Source organism: Coptis chinensis, chromosome 1, assembly GCF_015680905.1.
Source record: "Coptis chinensis isolate HL-2020 chromosome 1, ASM1568090v1, whole genome shotgun sequence".
In the NCBI taxonomy this organism is placed as follows: domain Eukaryota; kingdom Viridiplantae; phylum Streptophyta; class Magnoliopsida; order Ranunculales; family Ranunculaceae; genus Coptis; species Coptis chinensis.
Window position 1 is genome coordinate 7,358,680 of NC_141456.1, and position 17,834 is coordinate 7,376,513.

General features: G+C 32.1%; 1 protein-coding gene and 2 pseudogenes across 2 annotated transcripts; all 3 read right to left on the reverse strand.

Moving 5' to 3' along the window:
- Positions 1-349: 349 nt before the first annotated feature.
- LOC147521792 (GDSL esterase/lipase 7 pseudogene) lies at positions 350-1,164 on the reverse strand (annotated as a pseudogene).
- A 66-nt stretch (positions 1,165-1,230) lies between these two features.
- LOC147521793 (GDSL esterase/lipase 7-like) lies at positions 1,231-4,377 on the reverse strand (annotated as a pseudogene). Its single transcript, XR_015198925.1, has 6 exons — positions 4,085-4,377; positions 3,816-3,946; positions 3,209-3,445; positions 2,680-2,927; positions 2,471-2,604; positions 1,231-1,513 (listed from the first exon to the last, which is right to left on the reverse strand). The product of XR_015198925.1 is annotated as a GDSL esterase/lipase 7-like (transcript).
- A 10,209-nt stretch (positions 4,378-14,586) lies between these two features.
- Positions 14,587-17,287, reverse strand: LOC147521794 (GDSL esterase/lipase 7-like). The gene is made up of 5 exons (XM_086588087.1): positions 16,985-17,287; positions 16,035-16,165; positions 15,620-15,853; positions 15,073-15,319; positions 14,587-14,977 (listed from the first exon to the last, which is right to left on the reverse strand). The coding sequence occupies exons 1-5, from the start codon at positions 17,223-17,225 to the stop codon at positions 14,766-14,768; spliced, it is 1,065 nt and encodes a 354-aa protein (XP_086444213.1). The 5' UTR covers positions 17,226-17,287; the 3' UTR covers positions 14,587-14,765.
- Positions 17,288-17,834: the final 547 nt, after the last annotated feature.

The window sequence follows — 17,834 nt, forward strand, 5'->3', positions numbered from 1 at the left end:
TTTTTGACCAATTATTAATAATTTAATATTGAAATTTCCAAAATATCCTATATATCCGAGATATGTCGGCGAGAGATCCGAGATATCCGAGATATATCGGTGAGATATCCGATATTTTAGAAATTTTGGACTGGTCACCAAAAGAACCGAGATATCCGATATATCCGATATATCCGATATATCTCGGTTTTTGGGTACACCGATATATTAACCGATATCGAAATTTTGGGCCTTGCTTTCTTCAATGATTCAAATTCATTTAGCTTACAAGAGAGGTATTGTCCAGTTGTCCACAATAGATTATGCTCCTAAACAAATTAGCCTGCTGCAGTCAACTACATTGACATAATCATTTTTGCGCCAGCTTCTTGATATTGAATGGGGAGCATATATGTGATCCACTATAGCAAGTCTTCGCGATGATTGAATATGCTGCCTCAGTGAGATGATAACCGTCCCACCAGAGGTATCGGTCATCACTCATGCATGGTGGGAGAGCAGGAGTGCATGCCAAAGTCCCATCCCCAGCAATGCAGCATGGGTTCTTTGTGTCTATAAATCCTGAACAAAGACATAAAAACTCATTCAGAACAGAGATTAGATACTTAGGTATAATCATTACGATTTGAAAAACTCACCATAGTTGGATGGATTTTCAATAATATTTTTGACAAGGGCATTAATTTGTCCATTGATAATAAGTGATCCAGGAAGAACATTTGTTAGTCGATCCAGTGTCGTAGAAAGCTGACTATTGAAATGTGATATCAGCTGATTGTAGTATTCTAGGCAAGGTCCTATTGGTTTAAATCTATTTGTATACGTTGGCATGCATCCAATAGGCCCAAGCTCAAAGATTATTATCTTCCTGGCTCCCAGTCTATATAGCCTCTGCCAATTCCAAAAAAAACAAGTTACAATAGTGATTTTAAATCCGTATTAAGAAATCCTAATGACAATTAAATTCAAAGGCAGGACATATTGTTATTGGCTCAACGGAATGTATTTAAAAGCAAAAAAATCGAGCACTTTAACCTCAATATGCAGAGAGAGTTTGCCCATGAGAATGAGAACAAATTCTTGAGTAGAGTATGTTAAACTGGTATTGAAAAATAGAGGTTGAAGATAATTGTTTATATAGTCATTAGTTCCAGTAGAAACCATGAATATGGACTTGGACAAGTAACTGTTAAGGTCTTTTTTGCTTCCAAGCTTCGGTTGCAACACTTCTTCGACGGTTTTCAGGAACAAACTTATCTGCTGATCCAAGGATATGCGCTCACCCTACATGTAACATGTCAATGAGAAAGTTTTCTTTCAAGGTGGACTATTTATAACTTGGATCAAAATGTAAGACTGTTACTAAATTAGTTCCTGTCTCGGCGAGAATGCCGCTTGCTCCAGATGCATAATTGACACCAGTGAGGTTTTGGAAGTTCTGATGATCCATATATGAGGGAGCAAAGGGTAGTCCAAGCAGTTGAGCTGTAACAGAGACAAGGATTAACTTATTCTGCATGAAACTTTAATAAGGGAAATATTTGTTTTTTATTACTAGTGTTTATGTTTACAATTGAAAGTAACCAATAAACTGAATCTGTTTTACAGAGTAATCAATATTTACCAGTGATATCTGCAACTGTTTTGCCATTAGTGAATCTACCGGAGGCACCGCCACTGAAGTCTACACCATAAGGTGGGAAATTTGCTCTGGCTAGTGTTACCAGGAAATTGTTGTTGCCACAATCAAGTAGAGAGTCTCCAAACACGTACAAAGCTGGGGCATCAGTACTTACGGATTTCAGTGAAATTAAATGAAGAAACAGAGTTGTGAACAGAAGATAAAAAGATACATTTATCATGTTTGGTGATAAAAAAAATTCTTTGAGACAAGTTGATCCAGTTCTAGAGCTGAGATTCAAAATAGGGTCTAAATATTTAGGATTTAGTTGAATCAGTCAGCTCCAACTATTGGTTGTTAGGATATTGTCATACAATGTTCATGAATAAGATCACGTCTTCCATGTATATGCCCAGGTTGTGTTAGGTGCTTATGACAATGATAAAATTGTTGTGGGGCTAATAAGATGTAGACCTTCAAAATGCATGAATTGCCAGTTTTCTGTTAATAATGAAAATCTACACCACAGAACTCGTGCTCGAAGCCACGATCATCACTAGTATTATCTATGTGATAAAATATAATTCATATCAATGATCATAATAGAATCTGGCATTTTGTGTATAAGCCGAATACATCAAGTACGCAATTGCGAGCTTTTGATTATTAGAAGCAGTGAAGAACTTCAGAAATATTTACTGAAAGTTCATGTGTTGCATGAGCTCAAGATCCTTTATTTGGAGAACACACATCTAAAAATTTAAAGGAATATGTAACTTATAGCTTCTGCACAAGTTGTTGAACATTTATCGGAGTACAGAATGTGGAACCACCAAAACAATCACTCGCCACAGCTTTGTTCACTACTTCAGTTGGGTGAAATGCATCCCACACTTCAGTCACGCGCGAGCATGGAGGTGAGCCTCGAAGACACAACCCGTTGCCACCAACGGCACAACATGAAGTTTGTACTGTACTGATTCCTGTATAACCATTCATGTAAGTAGTCTTACACAATCTCAAGAAGGCTTTTAGGAATTGGATTTATGAGGCATTACCAGCTTCAGAAGAAGTTTGATTCATACGATAAATATCTCCACGAACAAAGGTTGAGCCAACAAGGCTACGCTCCAGTTCTGCTATCGTCCTGGGAAACTTCTTATTGAAGTACAACACTAAGTTATTGGCATCCTCTACGCATAGAGTAATGGGCTTAGGATTAGCATTATATACTATTCCTGGAGCACAAACCAATACGGCCAATATTAAACACCACAAACTTCCTGGCTCCCAAACTGTACAGTTTCTGCCAATGTAGGCACAACCAATTGTGAGAGGAACAGACATTAAAAAAATATGCCGATAAAATCTTATTTAAGCAGGAATGCAACAAGTGGTATGACCATATGCCAAATTTCAAGAGGAAGAATATAACTTTTACAGATTTAAGCATTGACTGGTTTTAAATTTATATGGTATGTTTCTAATAATTTTAGGAGTAAAGCATAAGAAGGAGAGGATGTGAATACTGTTATGGACTATTAAGAGGGGCGATTGCAGCATATCAGCATATGGTTTGATTTTTACCTTTAAACCTCCTACGAGACCATTTAAAAGAAGATCTGCATATTCCTGTGGAGTGTATGTCTTGCTACTCTTGTATCTTGCTGGTTGAAGATAGTTGTTGATATAGTCATTACTGCCTATAGAGATCACAAAAATGGAGTTCGACAAATAAGTTTGAAGGTCAGCTGAAATCGTCTTGAGGAACCCAGTAGTGTCTTGGAAGTAGTTGATCTGCTTGTCGAAGCTCAAGTTTTCCCCCTACAACATTCGGGTAGACAAGCAAAGACTTCAGGGTATTCCAATTTAGATTTGCATGATGATCAGTTTAGAACCATATACACTAACTATACACGCATGTTTGTTGACAGCTTGAAACTTTGGTGCAGCAGTACATGTAATGCTCAGTGCTACATTTTAACGCACCATGCCGCTGCAGATCATTTAGTATTCTTATTCCATTAACAACAAACCATATTAATTGTCACGTCCGAATTTAGGGAAAACGAAAAATGCATGTGCTAGTACTTTTGAGCAAAGAAGAAAATGCCAGGAAGTTATATGCCGAATAAATGAATAATTATACGATGAGATCTGAAGTTAGTAGTAGTCATGGACACTCTTAAATTACCAATGCAGTTCCAGATTCCAGAAGAATGCCAGCTGATCCTGATGCATAATTCACTCCCGTCTTGATGTTAATCTTGTCCTTAGCTGAAAGACCCAAATATGGTGGTGCGTATGGTAGCCTCAACGACTGCGCTATAAATAACAAGAAATATAACTGCCGGTCAGAAATATGAAAATTCAAGTAATTTGTCCCGTCACTTTTAGAATTCTCTCCTACAATACACCCTTAACAAGTAAGTGCCAATACAAAAGAAAATCATTACAACATACCAATAAAATCTACAAATGTTTTCCCATTAGTGAATCTTCCCGTGGCTCCAGATGGAAAATCAATACCATATGGTTTGTAATTTACTTTAGCTTCGGTTTTGAGAAAATTATTGTTCCCGCTGTCACTGAGAGAGTCTCCAAAAACATATAATGCTGGTGCAAGAGGACTTTCACACTTCACCAACAAAAAATCAAGGAAACTACTGAAAAAGAGAAAAGCAATACAATAGTAGTTGGCCATTAATTTTTCGTAAGAGAAGAGAATAGAAATGTTGCTGACTTATATTAAGGCCAATGTAATAATGGATGGGGATTGACTAGATCATTCACCAGAATTAGGACCTTATCCTTGAGTCCAGATCCTATCAGCCCGGGAAGATGGAAACTCACCCGTCCATCCTCTTTACATGAACTTCCTAGTTTCTAGGGAGAAAGATATATTTGTCTCAATTGTGTGATGTGTATATATGTCTTAGGCCTTAGGGTGTCTCTTTATTTTACAAATTATGTATGATATGTTCTTCGTTCAAATTATTTTTAAATAGTACGTAAGAGATTTGAAATCCCAAATGTTTGTACTGCAATACTGCAAAGATTCTAATTATTCCAGGTGATGTCTTGGAAAAATATATTTTGCATAATTGCATAACACTCTTCTTATAGACTATACTAGATTTTGGACCCGGGCATACGCTCGGGATCTATTAAATATTTTGTGTGCTTAAAAGGCTTTACAAAATGTCACATACAAATTTTCGAATCAGAATATATTTTTATTGAAAATAAACCAAAATAATGTTAATGAAAGCATTATGGTGCATAAGTACTTGAGAACTAAGGGATCAAATTGAGATAGCCTCTTCACTTTGTGGTTTAGGATATTAATCCATAATTTTCAAATATAATTATCTCAAACTTAATCTAGCTTGTATCTCAAATATGGTAATTTAGTGGCAAATTTTCGAATCAAAATAGATTTTTATTAAAAATAAACGAAATACGTTAATGAGCAGCGATTATGGTGCACTTGGAAACTAAGGGATTGAATTGAGATAGCCTTTTCACTTTGTGGCTTAGGATATTAATCTGTAATTTTCAAATAGAATTATCTTAAACTCGATCTAACTTGTATAATAGTTTTCTTAGATTTATAGTGAGTTAGCGGCAAATTTTCGAATCAGGATATATTTTTATTGAAAATAAGCCGAAATACGTAAATGAGCAGCGATTATGGTGTATAAGTACTTGGAAACTAAGGGATCAAATTGAGATAGCCTCTTCACTTTGTAGTTTAAGATATTAATCTGTAATTTTCAGGTGAAATTATCTTAAACTCGATTTAGCTTGTATAATAGTTTTATTAGATTTATGGTGATTTAGCGGTAAATCATCACCGCTCGGCTTACGTACTAATGTGTACAAATCTCTAAAACAGATTGATTGTTTTCATATCCTCAAAGAATACACTACTCCCACTTGAAAAGATTTATCACATGAACGTGTGCTACGAACGGGTGTCGTTATATTAAATTATTCTAAAAATTATATTAATTACTCATTTAAATTTCTTACACCACTTTCTATAAAAATGAAGCATCAAACCTTGATAAAATTCATCGACTTTTTTTTATTGCTAGGTTTAACAATAGAAGTTTTGTGAGAATATCCATTGTGGCGAAGATAATATTGAAGCTACTTGAATAGCAAGACATTCTCAATCACAATAAAAGAATTAAGATAAACACTACTTAAAATGCAAAACTATATTTGTCGAGACATTTATTTCCCCTACATATAATATAAATATGTTTTAGGGTTATTAGTTTAATGAATTTGCATCAAGTTTTTTATTTTCCATTAATTATTCTTTGAGGTTAGTTTAATGTAATACGTTGCATCCAGTTTTCAATTTCTCATTAATTATTCTTTGAGGTTACTTCAATGCAGTTGCATCAAGTTTCCGATTTCCCGTTAATTATTATTTGAGGTTAGTTTAGTGCAATTGCATCCACTTTATGATTTTTCGTTAGTTATTTATTAAAGTTAATTCAGTACAGTTGCATCCAGTTTTCAATGTTTCGTTAATTAGTATTTGAGATTAGTTCATTGCATTTGCATCCTGGTTCCAATCTCCCGTTAATTACTCTTTAAGGTTAGTTCAATACATCTGCATCCAGTTTCTGATTTCTTGTCAATTATTTTTCAAGGTTAGTTCGATAGTTTACAATTTCTATATAGTTTGCATACATGTAAGAGTCTGTTTTTATAAACTCACATTCATTTTGGGTTCCTAATTACTCGTATTTATGTTTTGAGGTCAAGCGATCTTGCTTACATCCGACTTCCGATTTTCAGTTAACTATTTTTTTAGGTTATTTCAATGCATTTGCATCCAATTTCTGATTTCCCATTAGTTAATCTCTGATTTTAGTTTAATGCAGTTGCATTCAGTTTTTGGTTTTTCGTTAATTATTTTTTGAGGTTAGTTCAATGCAATTTCATCCAATTTTTTATTTTATGTTAATTGTTATTTGAGGTTAGTTCAATGTATTTACATCAAGTTTTCGATTTTCCGTTAATTATTTTTTGAGGTTAGTTCAATGCAGTTACATCAAATTTATAATTTCTCGTTAATTATTCATTTAGGTTAGTTCAATGCAGTTTCATCCATTTTTCAATGTTTCGTTAATTAGTCTTTGAGATTAATTAGTTCATTGCATTTGGGTTTCCCATTAATAACCGATTTCCCATTAATAACTCTTTAAGGTTAGTTTAATACATCTGCATCTAGTTTTTGATTATTTATGCTTTGAGGTTAGTTTGATGCAATTATATTTGGTTTCTGATTTCCCGCTAATTATTCTTTGAGATTATTTCAATGCATTTGCATTTAGTTTCCGATTTCCCACCAATTATTCTATGAGGTTAGTTCAATGCAATTGCATTCGGTTTTTGATGTTATGTTAATTATTTTTTGAGTTTAGTTCAATGCATTTGCATCCAACTTTCGATTTCTCATTAATTATTATATGAGGTTTGTTTGATGTATTTGCATACCGTTTCCGATTTCCCGTTAGTTATCTGACGTTAGTTTAATACAATTGCATCAAGTTTCCGATTTTTAGTTAATTACTTTTTGAGTTTAGTTTATTGCATTTGCATAAAGTTTTTGATTTTCCGTTAATTACTCTTTGAGCTCAGTTATGTATTTGAATCTAGATTCCAATTTCATTTTAATTATTCAATGTGGTGTGTAATACCAACTTCTACTGATCTATCTGTAGTGCACAAACATGATATAAAAAGTAAATTATGCTTGATTTACTATGTGAGATCATCGAAGATTATCCAGTTCCCGATTTCCCATTAATTATTCTTTAAATTATGCATGACTCACTATGTGAAATATTCAAAGATTATCTACGAACGGGTGTTGTTATATTAATTATTCTGAAAAAATATTTGCAAATATGCATAACTATTATATATAAATATTATATTGATCACTCAACCAAATTTCTTATAACGTGAAAACCTCACTCTCCATTAAAAAAAAAATAACACACTTTTGATAAACCTTTCAACTTCATTTTATTGTTTATAATTAATAAAATAAGTTTGATTGAAGTTTTCTGAGATTGCCTAATAAGGTGAAATTTATATATATTGAAGCTACTTGAATAGCAAGGAGTTCTCAATCATACGGAAAGAGATAAGATAAACACTATTTTAAATGCAAAACTATACTTATTGAAACATTCCCACAACATATAACCCAACTATGTTTTGAGGTTAGTTCAATGCATTTGCATCCAGGTTTATTTTTTTGAGATTAGTTCAATGTTGGTTGCATCCGGTTTCGATTTCCTATTAATTATTTTTTAAGATTACTCCCACGCATTTGTATCATATTTCCAATTTATAATTAATTTTTCTTTGAGGTTAGTTCAATGCAGTTGCATCCAGTTTCTGATTTTTCCGTTAATTTAATCTTTGAGGGTTAGCTCAATGTATTTGCATCCAGTTTCCGATTTTTCGACAATTATTTTTTTTATGTTAGTTTGATATATTTGCATCCAAGTTTTGATTTTCCTTTAATTATTATTTGAGGTTAGTTTAATGCAGTTGTATCCATATTCCAATTTTCTATTAATTACTTTTTAAGATTAGTTTAATGCTTGCATTTGTATCAAATTTCCAATTTCCCGTTAAATATTATTTGAGGTTAGTTCGATGCATTTACATTCAGTTTTCGGTTCCATATTAATTGTTTTTTGACGTTAGTTTCATTCAGTATTATATATTTTTTAAAATATTTATATTTGTCATTATTGCTTTGTCATTTTTTTTTTGTTTTCATTTTCTATTATATATTTTGTGATGTTATTTTTTGTATAATTGTTTTTAACTATATTTTGAGGCTATGTTAAGGATATATTTGAAATAAGTTGTTGTTTTATCATAAACACTAAAATTGTATGATTTGTAATAGGGAATTAGTTTCTACAAATCACATATTTTTTAGCAATTTTTTTATTTGATTAAATATATAAAAATTGGAGCACTAAAAATGTTTGATTCGTAATAGAAAATTAACTTTTACAAATCACTTGTTTTTTAGCAATTTTTTTTATTTTATCAATTATATAAAAATTAAAAATACACTCAAACTCTCCAAATATAAGAATTAGAAATATACTCAAACTCTCAAAACTCCAAAGAGGTTCTATGTATGTGGGATTGTACACTATTAAAAAAGATTATCTTTCATATTATAGTGTCATATAGGAGAGAGCAAAAAACTAACTCTCATATTAGAGTGCCACATAGGAGAGAGAAAATCCTCCATTAGAGGTCTCTGCTTTAGTATATAGACTAGATTTTGGACCCGGGCATACGCCCGGGATCTATTAAATATTTTGTGTGCTGAAAAGGCTTTATAAAATGTCTCACACAAATTTTCGAATCAGAATATATTTTTATTGAAAATAAATCGAAATATGTTAATGAAAGCGTGATTATGGTGCATAAGTACTTAGAAATTAAGAGATCAAATTGAGATAGTATCTTCACTTTATGGTTTAGGATATTAATCCATAATTTTCAAATAAAATTATCTTAAACTCGATCTAGCTTGTATAATAGTTTTTAGATTTATGGTGATTTAGCAAAGAAATTTTCAAATCAAAAATATTTTTTTATTGAAAATAAACCGAAATATGTTAATGAGCAGCGATTATGGTGCATAAGTACTTGGAAACTAAGGGATCAAATTGAGATAGCCGAAAGCAAAAATAATTATGGTGTATAAGTACTTGGAAACTAAGGGATCAAATTGAGATAGCCTCTTCACTTTGTGGTTTAGGATATTAATCCGTAATTTTCAAATAGAATTATCTTAAACTCAATCTAGCTTGTATATATAATAGTTTTATTAGATTTATGGTGATTTAACGGTAAATCATCACCACTTTTTACGTGACTAATGTGTACAAATCACTAAAATAGATTGATTGTTTCCATATCCTCAAAGAATATACTACTCCCACTTGAAAAGATTTATCACATGAACGTGTCCTACGAACGGGTACCATTATATTAAATTATTCTAAAAAATATTAGCAACTATGCATAGCTATGAGATATGAAAATTATATTAATTACTCAATTAAATTTCTTGCACCACTCTCTATAAAAAGGAAGCATCAAACTTTGATAAAACTCATCGACTTCTTTTTTCATGTTAGTTTTAACAATAGAAGTTTGATTGAAGTTTTTTGAGAATGTCCAATTTGGTGAAGATAATATTGAAGCTACTTGAATAGCAAGGCATTCCCAATCACAATAAAAGAAGTATGATAAACATTACTTAAAATGCAAAACTATATTTGTCGAGACATTTATTCCCCCTACATATAATACAAATATATTTTAGGGTTATTAGTTGAATACATTTGCACCAAGTTTATAATTTTTCATTAATTATTCTTTGAGGTTAGTTTAATGTAGTACGTTGCATCCAGTTTCCAAATTCTCATTAATTATTCTTTGAGGTTAGTTCAATGCAGTTGCATCAAGTTTCCGATTTCCCATCAATTATTATTTAAGGTTAGTTCAATGCAATTGCATCCATTTTATGATATCCCGTTACTTATTCATTAAGGTTAATTCAGTACAGTTGCATCCAGTTTTTTATGTTTCGTTAATTAGTATTTGAGATTAGTTTATTGAATTTGCATCCAGGTTCTAATCTCTCGTTAATTACTCTTTGAGGTTAGTTCAATACATCTGCATCCAATTTCGATTTCACGTTAATTGTTTTCTAGGTTAGTTCGATAGTTTACAATTTCTATATCTGTTTGCATATATGTAAGAGTCCGTTTTTAAACTCACTTTCATTTTGGGTTCCTAATTACTCGTAATTACTCATGTGAGAAGGCTAAAAAACCGACATTTATGCTTTGAGGTCGGTCGCGATCTTGATTACATTCTACTTTCGATTTTTCAGTTAACTATTTTTTGAGGATATTTCAATGCATTTGCATCCAATTTCTGATTTCCTGTTAGTTAATATCTTATTTTAGTTTAATGCAGTTGCATCTAGTTTTTGGATTTTTGTTAATTATTTTTTGAGGTTAGTTCAATGCAGTTGCATCCAATTTTCGAATTTATGTTAATTGTTCTTTGAGGTTAGTTCAATGTATTTGCCCCAAGTTTTCGATTTCCCGTTAATTATTTTTTGAGGTTAGTTCAATGCAGTTACATCACATTTATAATTTCCCGATAATTATTCATTTAGGTTAGTTCAGTGTAGTTTCATCCATTTTTCAATGTTTCATTAATTAGTCTTTGAGATTAGTTCATTGCATTTGGATCTAGTTTTCAATTTCCCGTTAATAACTCTTTAAGATTAGTTCAATACATCTGCATCTAGTCTCTGATTATTTATGCTTTAAGGTTAGTTCGATGCAATTATATCTGGTTTCTGATTTCCCGTTAATTATTTTTTGAGATTATTTCAATGCATTTGCATTTAGTTTCCGATTTCCCACCAATTATTCTATGAGGTTAGTTTAATGCAGTTGTATTCGGTTTTTTATTTTATGTTAATTATTTTTTGAGTTTAGTTCAATGTATTTGCATCCAGTTTCCGATTTCTCGGCCTATTAATTATTATCTGAGGTTTGTTTGATGTATTTGCATACCGTTTCCGATTTCCCATTAAATATTTTTCAAGGATTTGTATACAATTTCTAATTTCCCTTTAGTTATTATCTGACATTAGTTTAATGCAATTGCACTCAGTTTTCAATTTCTAGTTAATTACTTTTTTAGTTTAGTTTATTGCATTTGCATAAAGTTTCCAATTTTCCGTTAATTATTCTTTGAGCTCAGTTATGCATTTGAATCCAATTTCCAATTTCCTTTTAATTATCCAATGTGGTGTATAATACCAACTTCTACTGATCCATCTGTAGTGTTCTTGCAAACATGACATAAAAAGTAAATTATGTTTGATTTATTATGTGGGATCATTGAAGATTATCAGTTCCCGATTTCCCATTAATTATTCTTTAAATTATGCATGACTTACTATGTAGAATCTTCAAAGATTATCTACGAACGGGTGTTGTTATATTAATTATTTTGAAAAATATTTGTAAATATGCAAAACTTTTATATATTAATATTATATTAATCACTCAACCAAATTTCTTATAACGTGAAAACCTTATTCTCCATTAAAAAAAATAACTCATGTACCTTTAATAAAATCCTTCAACTTCATTTTGTTGTTTAATAATAGAAGTTTGATTGAAGTTTTGTGAGATTGCCTAATAAGGTGAAGTTCATATATATTGTAGCTACTTGAATAGCAAAAGAGTTCCCAATCATAATCGGAAAGAGAAAGATAAACATCATTTTAAATGCAAAACTATACTTACCGAGACATTCCCACAACATATAACCCAACTATGTTTTGAGGTTAGTTTAATGTATTTGCATCCGGTTTATGATTTTCCGTTATTTATATTTTGAGGTTAGTTCAATACAGTTGCATCCAATTTTCAATTCATGTTATTTATTTTTTGAGATCAGTTCAATGCAGTTGCATTCAGTTTCTGATTTCTCATTAATTATTCTTTTAATTAGTTCAATACATTTGCATCTAATTTCCAATTCCTCGGAATTATTCTTTGAGGTCGGGTTCAATACATTTGCATCCGGTTTCGATTTCCCATTAATTATTCTGTGAGATTAGTTTAATGCATTTGCATCCAGTTTCTGATTTATCGTTTATTATTTGATAAAGTTACATTTGCATCTAGTTTCCGATTTCTCATTAATTATTGTTTGAGATTAGTTCAATGAATTTGCATACAGTTTCCTATTTACCATTAATTATTTCTTGAGGTTAGTTCAATGCATTTGCATCCAGTTTATTTTTTGAGATTAGTTCAGTGCAGTTCCATCCGGTTTCCGATTTCCCATTAATTATTTTTTAATATTAGTTCCACGCATTTGCATCATGTTTCCAATTAATAATTAATTTTTCTTTGACGTTAATTCAATGCAATTGCATCCAGTTTCTGATTTTCTATTAATTTAATCTTTGAGGGTTAGCTCAATGCATTTGCATCCAGTTTCCGATTTGCCGACAATTATTTTTTTATGTTAGTTTAATGTATTTGCATCCAAGTTTTGATTTTCCGTTAATTATTCTTTGAGGTTAGTTTAATACAGTTGTATCCATATATATTCTAATTTTCTATTAATTACTTTTTAAGATTAGTTTAATGTTTGCATTTGCATCCAGTTTCTGATTTTCCGTTAAATATTATTTGAGGTTAGTTCGATACATTTGCATCCAGTTTTCGGTTCCCCATTAATTGTTTTTTTACGTTAGTTTCATTCAATATTATATATATTTTAAAATATTTGTCATTATTGCTTTGCCTTTTTTTTTTTTTTTTTTTTATTTTTCTATTATATATTTTGTGATGTTATTTATTGTATAATTGTTTTAACTATGTTTTGAGGCCATGTTAAGGATATATTCAAATAAGTGGGTGTTTTATCATAGACACTAAAATTGTATGATTTGTAGTAAGGAATTAGTTTATACAAATTACATATTTTTTTAGCAATTTTTTTATTTGATCAAATATATAAGAATTGGAACACTAAAAGTGTTTGATTAAGTAATAGAAAATTACTTTTACAAATCACCTATTTTTTAGCAATTTTTAAAAATATTTGTCATTATTGTTTTGCCGTTATTTATTTTTTTTTCATTTTCTATTATATATTTTGTGATGTTATTTTTTGTATAATTGTTTTTAACTATGTTTTTGAGGCGTGTTAAGAATATATTGAAATAAATCGGTGTTTTTATCATAGACACTAAAATTGTATGATTTGTAATAAGGAATTCTACAAATTACATTTTTTTTTATTTGATCAAATATATAAGAATTGGAACACTAAAAGTGTTTGATTCATAATAGGAAATTACTTTTACAAATCACCTATTTTTAGCAATTTTTTTATTTGATCAAATATGTAAGAATTGGAAATACACTCAAACTCTCCAAATATAATAATTAGAAATACACTCAAACTCTCCTAAGAGGTTCTATGTATGTGAGATTGTAGGCTATTAGAAAAGACTATCTTTCATATTAGAGTGCCACATAGGAGAGAGAAAAAACTAACTCTCTCATATTAGAGTGCCACATAGGAAAGAGAAAATACTCAATTAGAGGTCTCTGCTTTAGTATATAGATAGTAGATAGTAGATTGCATGGAAAGTCATGGCAAGAATGCAAGATTAATTTTTCAAATTTTAGGCTTTTATCTAGGAAACCCAATTTTTTTCTCTTATATCTAGGAAACCCAATTCGCGATATACTCTACTTGCGAAATTTCGATCTTCTATTATATTAGCTGATGAATGAGAGTGCTTCCATTATAACAATAAAAAAATCGCCCCCTGACCTCTAGTATCATCACCCAAAAGTTTTACAGACTTTGCTAGTTGGCCCCTGTTTTAAATGTGTGGGCAAACCTGTTTTTAAAGAGATCATTAACTCAATAGTGTGTAACGGGGTTCTAGACCTCTGGTATCATCACCCAAAGGTTTTACCAACTTATTCCATTCTTAGAACGATCTATGACATCACCAATCCATTTGGGATTTTGGGCTTCGCCCATATTTAATCTGTAACAGCGTTTGATGAAATGTTTTAAAAAGTGTTTGAGGCGTACCCAAAATGCCCTTGAAGCGTTGAGCATGCGTACACTTCAGTGTGTGAGGCGTTGTTGAAGCCTACGCTTTACTAGCGAGGTGTAAGCCTCCATCGCAAAGATTTTAGACTTTTTTTTTTTTTTTTAAATTTTTCTAAAGTAGACTTTAGGCAACCAAATACAAGACCAAAAAACCTAATCAAAACTCGAAATCGATGGTTAAACTCTCAAATTCGTTAACCCTGCACGATTAATGAGACAGCTTCATATTATTATCTTTTATTGAGTCATTCTTGCTTTGCAGCAAAAAACAGAAAGGAACAGAAAAAACACTACATGCACACACAGTCACACAAACACATTTCCAAAGTTAAAGGCAATGGACTTATTGCTTCTGTGCACAAACACATCTCCAAAGTTAAAGGCAATGGACTTATTGCTTCTGTGCAAGTTGTTGTACATTTATCGGAGTACATGAGCTGGATCCACTAAAGCAATCATTCGCCTGAGCATTGTTCACTGCTTGATTTGGGTGAAATGCATCATAGAATATGACTAGAGTTCTGTCTGGGCATGGAGTTGAATTTGGAACGCATAGCCCAACGCCATTCACCGCACAACATGGAGTTTGTTGTGCAGTGATTCCTGCATATATAACCATGCCTGTAAGTAGTCTTACACCTTTTTTTAACAAAGTCCTTACTTAATGGGGTAATTGAACTTTACGATGCATATATTACCAGCTTCAGCAGAAGTTTTGTTCAAACCGTAACCATCTCCACGAACAAAGGTTGAACCAACAAGGACACGTTCCAGTTCTGTTATTGCACCAGGAAGCTTGTTGTTGTACAACAACACTAAGTTATTGACAGCCTCTACACATGGAGTAGTAGGTCTAGGATTAGCAGTGTCTACTACAGCAGGAAGACAACCAAGACGGCCAACATTGAACACCGTGAATTTCCTGGCTCCCAAAACATACAATTTCTGCCAATATAAAGGCACAACAATTGTGAGAGAAACAAAATAATAAAAAATCATGTTATAACATCCTGATAATTAAAAATCTAATAAACTTGAGCAGTACACAAGTCCTACTACCTTATGCTTTACAATTTTTACAGTTCCCCTGTTATTTATTAAGTCCTATTTGTGCATTAAAAGCAGGAAATAAGGTTTAAACATGTGAGCATGGGAACCTGGGGCAGAACGAGATGAAGTGACATACTTCCAAGGATTTTTATGACCGATGTGCAGCATTAAAAACATGCCATGGTTGATTCTTACCGTTAAACCTAGTATGAGACCTTTTACCAGAAGATCTGCATACTGCTGTGGGGTGTAAATCTGGCTACTGTTGTAGTTTGCTGGTTGAAGATAGTTGTTGATATAGTCATTACTGCCTATTGAAATATAAAAAATGGACTTTGACAAATCATTTTGGAAGTCAGTTGAAAACTTTTTGAGTAGTACAGTGTCTTCGAAGTACTTGATCTGCTTTCCGAAGCTCAAGTTTTCCCCCTACAAAATAGGTAAACAGAGAAACATCATTTGATCTGCACTTGATGAGGAAAAAAAATCAAGTCAAGGTTCCTTGGTTTGGTTAAATGTACTCTGAAGCATCAAGCATCTTATTTTTAGTATCAGTTTATCGAAAAAAAAAAAAAAAATATTTTTTAGTATCTGGTATGGATAAATGTACTTGTGCAGTTCCACTTTCTGGAAGAATGCCACCTGCTCCAGATGCATAATTAATTCCCGTCTTGATGTTAATCTTGTCACTGGTTGAAAGACCCAAAAATGGTGGTGCAAATGGTAGGTCCAACAATTGAGCTAAAAATAACAAAGATCAACAACAATCAGAAGCGACAATGTAAGTATATACAATACACTATCGTTTTTGGTGTTCTCTATAATATCTACTATGAGTCGCGGAAATGTGACTTTTGATGTCTACATTACTACAATACTACTGGTGCGACTAACGCGGAAGCTATCAACAACAACTACCAACAAAATATTCAATAACTCTCTAAGCAACAACCCAAGATTAACACAATATCAACACAAGACATATAAATTAAATATAGAAGATAAAAGCATACTCAAACAAGACCAAGTTTTATGTGGTTAGGCAATGTGACTACGTCTACCGGCGAGCCTTTGATAGATTAGATGTACTAGATACAAGATTATAAAGAGAAACACTCTACACTCACTTAGAATGTATCACTCACACTCACAAAGAATGTTCACTCTCTTTTCTTATTGGTTTAGTTCTCTCACAATCTCTCTCATTTAGAAAAATATCTCTCACAAAGAAAGTTTAGTGAACTCGATCTCTCACTAAGAAAAAGTTAGTTAGGTCGAAACCCTAACTTATGTTTTATACTAGTCCAAGATTTCAGTGTGAAATCTTAGTCTTGGTTTGCTGTGGAGAAAAAAACAACAACTACATACCAAAACAACTACATGTGTGTAGAGCCCAGAGCGCTTAGTCTCGGTTTGCTGTGGAAAAAAAAACCGGACGCATGTGTGTAGAGCCCAGAGCGCGCCCTGGCCAGATAGTCGCAAAAAACTATTTCTTTTCCCAGGGGAGGGCGTGCGCCCCTTGGCCCAAAACAGCAACTACATACCAAAACAACTACATACCAAGAAAATCTACTTGTGTTCTGCCGTTGGTGAATCTTCCTGTGGGACCAGATGGAAAATCAATCCCATATGGCGTGTAATTTACTTTTGCTACCGTTTGGAGAAAATTATTGTTCCCGCTATCGCTGAGAGAGTCTCCAAAAACATATAGTGCTTTTGCAAGAGGACTTTGACAGTGCACCAACAAAAAATGAAGGAAAGTGCTGACAAGGAGAAGAGACATGGTGTAGTACTTAGCCATTTTTCTTTTAAGAGCCTTAGAGGAGCTAGCTATGCACTTAAGCAGTATTTCTTAGCCATTTTTGTTGTAGCTTATATAAGATCAGTTGGTAGTATGGTATTGTAATTGCACGCTGACTAGAACATTCACTAGTAAAATTAGTACTTTTTCGTTTATGGATCAGCACTACCGAAATATTGTCCCTCTCCTTTTGAAGAAAATTATGTTGATGTTCTCCATACAAAACTATTTCAAGATATTAATAGAACTTCAAAATTTGGCATTTTATAAGATCTAAGAGTGAAATTTTATTATTGCTAGAAAAAAAAGTTAAGAAAAGAGAGTTTGGCTTAGTTAGTTTCTGTATTCTCTCATTTTTCTTATATAGAAAAATAATCTGTTTAAAATATAGAAAATCCAAAAAAAATCCTGTTCGTTGGGGATCTTTGGCTGGCTATGTATCCCACCTGTCACGGCTTACAAAAAAACACTAAGAATTTGGAACGTACCATGTGCTAAATGCTAATACTCAATCCAATAGTGTTATTGTGTTATCACATTTCAAAGTGGACATGTTCTCATACTTTCTAAGTGGGGAAGCAAGTTGCAGACTAGTTGGCTAATGGAGGA